The sequence below is a fragment of the Lathyrus oleraceus genome, chromosome 2, assembly GCF_024323335.1.
Source record: "Lathyrus oleraceus cultivar Zhongwan6 chromosome 2, CAAS_Psat_ZW6_1.0, whole genome shotgun sequence".
Classification (NCBI taxonomy): Eukaryota; Viridiplantae; Streptophyta; class Magnoliopsida; order Fabales; family Fabaceae; genus Lathyrus; species Lathyrus oleraceus.
The window spans coordinates 145493277-145501244 of record NC_066580.1 but is presented as its reverse complement, the minus strand read 5'-3'; the positions used below and the strand labels follow the sequence as shown (position 1 = coordinate 145501244).

The 7968-nt window shown below is 37.6% G+C and overlaps 1 protein-coding gene across 4 annotated transcripts; it reads right to left on the bottom strand.

Annotated features, from left to right (window-relative positions):
• Positions 1-235: 235 nt before the first annotated feature.
• Positions 236-4330, bottom strand: LOC127118565 (serine/arginine-rich splicing factor SC35). Of its 4 annotated transcripts, XR_007802264.1 has the most exons (10): positions 4162-4330; positions 4001-4079; positions 3837-3916; positions 3685-3751; positions 2889-2960; positions 1984-2253; positions 1666-1882; positions 1433-1560; positions 663-1176; positions 236-583 (listed from the first exon to the last, which is right to left on the bottom strand). XR_007802264.1 is itself a non-coding variant. In XM_051048777.1 (8 exons), the coding sequence occupies exons 1-7, from the start codon at positions 4235-4237 to the stop codon at positions 1681-1683; spliced, it is 846 nt and encodes a 281-aa protein (XP_050904734.1). In that variant the 5' UTR covers positions 4238-4330; the 3' UTR covers positions 1279-1560; positions 1666-1680. The 4 variants fall into 4 exon arrangements, 1 of the variants encoding a protein (XP_050904734.1); XR_007802262.1 differs by having other exon boundaries at positions 236-1176; XR_007802263.1 differs by having other exon boundaries at positions 236-1176; positions 1492-1560.
• Positions 4331-7968: the final 3638 nt, after the last annotated feature.

Sequence of the window (7968 nt, the reverse complement as noted above, 5' to 3'; positions counted from 1 at the left end):
CTTACTCCAACAATTCCTCAAGCTGCTGGTAGGTTTGTAATCTTTCATGATCCAAAAAGCAAACAAAAACCCATTAAAGCAACCACACAGAAGAATTGAACAGAACACACAGATAGGAACTTTGTTGTAACGACAGCAGTAGCAATGTAAAAAAAACAATGTGTTCACAGTGGTTTGAATGTGTGCACACTAACTAATCCGATTTCACACATGACAACAGCTTCTCTCAAACAACTGATTCAAAAACCTACTGAAACCTCAAATTAAAGATCTCTAAAGTTTGCATGTTTATTACAGCTGCAGAACAATAACCAAACCACAATACAAAGATTATTTCATACAAATGAATAAATTATCAAAGATGAAACTAGAAAAGAACTCCGTCTGATGGTTTTAGAAACAACAAAAACCATCCAGCAGCACAGCTAAATAACCATCATCTGGTACCAACTACTAACAGCTAATAACATTGCAAACACGACCCCGGCAAAAAGGGCACAACAATCAGGTACAATCACGGACATACATTCATATTAGAGATGGATCGGCAACCACCTCACAGCTACAATCACGGGGCATCCCACTACATTAAGTAGCAGATATTATAAACTTTGAAGGTTGATGTTAAATAAGTATCCAGTAAAATACCCTTAAAAAGTAACCTTGAATATTTTAGCATTGACCTCTTCACTGTGATTCAAATTGAGGTAATACACCAGCAAATTAGAGTTCATATTCAGTAGCACTGTTTATAATTACTATCTGCAATCAACAAATGACAGGTCCAACTCCTACCAGGCATCAACCACATCAAAATACATTCAACTTGTGTCCATCACAGCATCAAGAATTCCTCTCAGGACAATTTTAATTGATGAAGACCAATCATGATTACCAGATCAAAATCAGAATTCTCAGAGGACGTGAAAGATATAAAAGGAAAATAAAACGTGAACAAAAATGCTTACCAAAATTCAAATCATTCACAACAAAAAATCAAGTCAACTAAGTGTCATTCTAACCAGCACACTGATAAAACAATTCGGTTTTAAAATCAGCAGTCTTGCAACCAGCACCAAACTCGCGAACAATCATCAATGACATAAAAACAGCATCAACAGCAACAATTTCAACACGCGCCTATCAGGCCCCCGTCACTTCTCCCGATCATCATAACTATAAAACCCAATAAGTTGTAAATTTAAATTAACTGAGCTTTAACTAGATCACAGCCACACTGCTTATAATAAAGGAAATGAAAATGCAGAAACAGAGAGATAAATGCAAATAGAATAAGGCTAAAATGACGAAATCCCTCATAGTCAAATATTAGCTTAGCAACTATAAGGCCCAAAAGTTACCAAATTCTAAAGTAGATGACATATAGGTCAAAATATATGAACATTTAAACATCAAGAAAGTCCAATCCTACCAAACTGCACTTAGGCCATAAATTCCTTTAATGACTCTGATAAGACCATTCACACTGACCAAATTGTTCGAATCAAGACAGCAACAGGTACAGTTGTCTCTGGAATACATCCTGAAAACCGCTTACTCCTGCAAATGTAAATAGAATTGAATAGTCACAAAATTTGAAAAATACCTCCAATAACGAAGTTGAATTTTTGATTCAATTTTAAGTTCAAGAATGATATTACTTACATCGCCATTTGAATTTCAAGGAGATGGGCTTGGGGAAACATCAGGGCGACCTCGTGGTGAGACACTTCGTGGAGTAAGAGACCTTTCATCACGGCTACGATTATCAGGACTTTCATGACGTGGACTTTTCTGGGGAGAAGTACTCCTTTGAGGGGAAATACTCTTCTTAGGAGAAGGGCTCCTTATTGGACTAGGACTTCGTTGGGCAGGGGATCGGCTGTGGAGAATAAAAACAACAAAAAAAAAGGCTTCAATAGCTATAACCATTCATGATGGTGCAAAATCAAACTGAAAAGGCCAAGTATCAATAATAAATACCTTTCTACTGATCTGCTTCGGTTTCTACTACGGCGCTCATCATCATAGCGTCCCCTTCCACGGCCCTTGTAATCAGGACTGGCACTACGGCGCTCATCATCATAGCGTCCCCTTCCACGGCCCTTGTGATCAGGACTGGCACTACGGCTTCTGCTTCGGCGACGATAGTCCCTGTCTCTCCCACCGCGGTACCTGTCGCGTTCATACCTATCATAACTCCTGCTGCGACTTCTCCTCCTGTAATCCTTGCCTTTGTAATCATCACGGTGCCTACAGACAATTTGACATTAGTCGATAAAAAATTCTATCAAAGTCAATCATGAATGTGGAAACACCACTGGCTATGAGAAATATAACTAAATAACCGCAAGAAAACTATAAAAAGTTAACACATAATATCCTCTTGAGCATATCAATCAGAAGATAGTTTGAATGCTAGTTACAGTCCATTACAATGGCAGTTAAGAAATTAGACATTCAAAGTACAGTATACTATAGGGTCTCTACTATAAAAATGGTAACAGCCCCCTTAATCCCCGTGGTACGAGATTTTGCAGATTATACAAGTTAACATTATTCTGGAGAAAATCAAACTGCATGATACATCTTGATTGAGCTTCAAATAAATAAATACATCAACTAAATCAAACTGCATGATATATTTTAATTGAAAATTCCAGAAATGGTTTCGGCTATAAAATAAAATGGTCACACTGAACATGAAAACAAAGGCTAAGAAATCGCATGTAACTGAAATACAACATGCATCTAATAACAGGGAGTCAAAACTAATTAAAAAACAATTCTACAATGGTAATTCCAAGGCTCTCCAGACAAGTAGCCACAAAAACTCCTAATTCTACAACACTCTGGAAGCAGCAGTGACATTAAAAAGTTGTACGCACCTTCTCCTGCTGGGACTGCGGCTCCTTGAGCTCTTCGATCTTGGGGATGTTTCAATAATCCTTCCTTTCTGACTGTAGATTGAAGAAACTAAATTTAGCTACGTACAAGTGCGCGAGAATAAAAACAAACAAGCCGTGAGAAAAATAATAACCAGCACTATCAGTATGCCACTTAATAACAAGGTAAGAAAATTATTGTATTAACAAAATATATTCAAGAAAGTTCCTCAGTTTTCCTCATAATATAAACAACATGATAGAGAAACACCAACAGCAACAACAACCAAGCCTTATCCCACTGACTGGGGTCGGTTACATGAATCAACTATCGCCATATTGGTTTTATCCAGAACCATGCTTCTATCCAAATCATTAATCTCAAGATCTTTATTAATAACTTCTCTTATAATTTTTCTAGGTCTTCCACTACTTATATCTAGAAGTTTGTCTCTCTCCATCTGATCTACTCTCCTTCCCACATAATCTAATCTACATGCCTTCTCTCTATATGCCCAAACAACCTAAGTCTATTTTTCACCATCTTTTTCTACGTGCTACCCCAACACTTTCATTTCTAATGACACTAGAACACCAAGGTAAAATTTTAAATATGACATGAGAACACCATTATAACATGACAAACCACAAACGGTTTGAGCTGAGGATTGAATGAAGAGTTAAATGACCCGGATTCAAACCCTAATAAAGACAAAATATTAACATAACTACGAATTACTAACACTTGCCTATAAAAAAAAATCATAATAACAAAAATAAACAAAAGTGCAGAACTTACATCCTCTCAGCATTAGGGCCATATTTCGCAAACTGAACAGTTATTTCACGACCATCAACCATTCTTCCTGAAAAATCAATTTCTGAAATTCTATCAACAATAAAAATGAAATTAAGAGGAAGCATTAATAATCACGAAACAAACAAGCATACCGTCGAGCCTATCAACGGCCTTAGAAGCTTCATCAGCATACTTGTAACGCACAAAAGCGAAACCTCTTGATTCACCGGTCCTTGAAAACCAAAAAAAAAACTTCAGCAAGTTAAAGAAATAATTAACGAATAGTGAATAAAAAGGGGAAATTGAAAAAAAAAACCTTCTATCTTTGGGGACGAAAATGTCAACAACTTTGCCGTATTTGTCAAAGAGAGGAAATAGGTCATCGGGGGTTGTACCTGAAGGAAACAATGTATGGAATTGAATTGATTTTGAGAGGGATAATGGAATTGAAAAACGGAGAGAGAAGAGAGGGCTTACGAAAAGTGATGTTGAGGACGAGTAGAGAGTAGGTGTCGGAGATATCGGGAGGACCGGATCTTCCGAAGTGCGACATGGTTGATTCGAAATTGAGAATTGGATGCAGAGAGAGAGCAGAATGAAGAAGATGAGAAATGAATGGGGGTTTTGCAAAGAACCTTCGCGATTTATATAGAATTTTTTTGCTTACAAAATTATTATAAATTAATTATCAAGTACATTTCATTGCTATATTTTTTTTAAATGAAGTCCTTATATGTTGTTATCTCTATAATCTTTTGATTTTTTACGCAAATACTTCACATTTTTTTTTAAAAATCCTAAAATAACTCATTTTTCAAATAAATTTTTAAAGTATTCTAATTTTAAAAAAAAAATTAAGGTATAGGTGTCATATTAATTGGAGTCTATCCTTAATTTTAAATGGGGGGCGTCAATTGAATTGGCTACGACAAATGGTGATGTCAATTCAATTGACGCTCATGTGTATAAAGTGAGAGGGGATGTCAATTGGTTTGGCGTCTCCGTGTATTATGTAATCTTTTTTTTGTATAAATAGATGTGTTTGGTGATTCATTTTTCCACATCTCTTTTCATTATATTGCAAACATGTTTCGTCTTCGTCGCCTATAAGGAAAAGTGATTTATTCGAGAGACAAGCCTCCGATGGAGATGATGTTTTGGAACATCTGTCGTTTCGAGCAGTTAAAGAGGAAGTTGGTTCTTTGATTATATGGAAACATACCTGGAGGGGAAAAAATTAGAAATATTGAGAGACTCGATGGCGTACGTGATTGGGTGCGAGTAAAAAATGATAAGAATGTTAGGGAAGTGATGTTTGGACCAGATGACATTAGTTTGATTGTTGTAATCAGTTACAAATGTTGTTTTTAAATGTTGTGGTTAAGTATTTTCATCTGTTTTGATGTTTGTTGTTTGTGTTGTTTATTTAAGCCTGGTCGGTTTTAAGTGTGTTTAAGTTGGAGTGATGTTTGTTGTTAACCTTGTTGTAATAAAAAGTTATTAATATATCAAAATCAAAGGTTACAAAAATTGAAAGGAGGTACTAAATTATGATGTAGAGGTTGATCCTAGATTGGAATATTTTTTCTTATTGTGTCCGGGTTGACGACATATACTACATAATCTTATCATTTTATCAGTCGTGTTTATTTCTGTTATAATACGTGTGTTGTTTAGCCGTCCTCTTTTCTTTCTTCGCATTTCATCATTGTGTCAAACTATGTCCCCTTCATATGGAGATCAGTATTCCTCCATTGCTAGCACTGAAAAGCTTTCGTTATAAACATTCATGACGGTAATGACCTTGTAAACATCAAATAGATGACTGTAAGCGTCCTGCCGAGTATGTGTGTGTCATACCCCAAAATTTGCCCGTTGGCATTACAAAGCATTTTCCAAGACCCTCTGACTTGTTCTGCAAGGCACTGATATCAAATGAACAAAAGCCCACTCACAACAGGCCCAATCCACAGGCGGCCCAAAACAGCTGGCTCGCTAGGCGAGCAGCTCCTTCGCCTAGCGAACATTGCATCATGCCACTCGCCCAGCGAAGCATCAGGTCCAGGAAAAAGCCCAGACCTAATTTGCTCGCTAGGCGAGCAATTCCTTCGCCTAGCGAAGCTTGCGAAAATTGGAAATTTTGGACCTCATTTCCAGCCCATTAGGTCATCATTGCCACTACTATAAATACATGCTCTTCTGCCACGAAAAAGAACACACAGAGACGGACGAAGACGGACGGAAACACGCATCCAGAGGGAGGAACACAGAAACCCTGCTGATCCAAAGAGTTCAGAAGGCGGAAACCCTGAAGACCGCTTACCCGCTCCGAAGCTACCGCCGCCCAACTCAATCCGGCTCGCCAATTCAAGGTTGCAACTCGATTTGCAAACAGGTTTGCATCATCATCATCGCTTTAGTTTCTTAATTGGCATATGATATCACTTTAGGATATTAATTTACACATGATTATCACTTGGTATTCTTATTTTGCATGTGGTACCGCATTAGTGTCTTAATTTGCATGTGACATCGTTTTGTACTCTCATTTGGCATATGGTACCACTTCATGTTCTTAATTAGTGGAGGATATCATAAATGAATTCATAAACATTTTGAAGCTTTGCATGAGAATTTAAATGTGCTTGAACATGGTGAAACTGAACCATATAATTATGTGTTAGAGGCCATAGGCCATGCTGCTGATTGAGGTCATAATTTCAAACCCGTGGTCGCTCGCTAGCTCATCGCTAGGCGAGCCCGCAGCGAGCCTTCGCTGAGCCTTCGCTAGGCGAAGCAGAAGCGAACAGGACAGGGGCTGCTTTGTCCCTTTGTTGCCCGTTTTATACTTACCTAATCATGACTCTGCATCATTTGGCTTAAATTCCTGGCTGTTATATTCATTTTGTGATGCAATTTCCAATTGTGTTTTATCTCAATGCTATAATCTGTGTGTTAATGGTGTAAAGGCTAGCATACTTCCGAAGAAATAACCGGCTAGGTACACCGCTTTATGCATGGGAAGACTTTCATGGAGATGGACTCTAAATTATTTCACTTTAATGTGAAAATTCATATTGGTTGCCTAACCAATTTTAATGTATTGATCCTTAATGTGTTGATTTTAATGTATCGATTCAATGCGGTATCACCATAATTACCTAATGAACTTAAAACATGGACTTTAAATAAATGATATCGGACCTCTCTCTATTACCCCACGATTACAATATTACGGTCATGTCCCGCGAATATGGGGATATCCTTAGCAAAGACCCTTCGGTAAAATCATCATAGTCCCTCGGATGTTGCCTTCGAAAATACGACTTTGTCCCTCGATGACCCTTCGGTGTAGCCTACGGTTAAATGATGATAGTCCCTTCGAATGCTAAGGTATCCTCACAACTGTTGCCTTCAATGACCAGCCGATGACCCTACGATGACCCTTCTACATCCCCAGGATAAAACTACTTACTTCTCAATAGTAAGGACAGTTTTACCCTCATAAGGATAGGAAATGCCCGGAAAGACCTCGGACAGGTATAACCCTTAATTGCTCATTCATAACAAAAAAATGCTTTTCACACCTCACACCTTTCAAATATCCTTTTTAGAAAATCACCACTTAGCATACATCCGTACTAGGATCATTGCCGAGTTATATTTTTCTAAACTACTTTCAGAAAACTATACGAGATAACCACTTTGTATACATTCATGCAAGAATCATTACAAAGTTAAATTCTCGTTTTCAAAGCCTTTTTATACACTTTTCAACCACCTTTTTCAAACTAAAAAAAAAAACATAAATGATTGAGCAATTAAGAGCCCATGGATAACCATGGATACAAAGGGTGCTTACCCCTTCCCTTTGTATAAAGTACCTCCCGAGCCTAAGAATCTAAATTAAGGTCTTTCCTGTTCTTTTCCGCCTTTCCTTATGGGATAAAAGAAAAGTCGGTGGCGACTCTTGCTAACCGCGACATTGCGATTACAAATCCAATAAGGTCCAGTTCACCGTATGACAGAACTGGCGACTCTGCTGGGGATATATTAAAGAGAGGTCCATCTTAAAAAAAAAAAAAAAAAAAAAAAAAAAAAATCATTTATGTTTTAAATTGTTCCTTCGTTTAAGGGATGGTTTGAGTGAAAGATCCTACACCCGGATCTAGTGTACCTTAGGTAAGTAGCAATAGATCATCGCGACTATCCGGCGTATACTGGAATGGTTAAAATGATGGCTACGGTTAATGTGACACTTTGGTTGTCCTGATGTTCCTCATG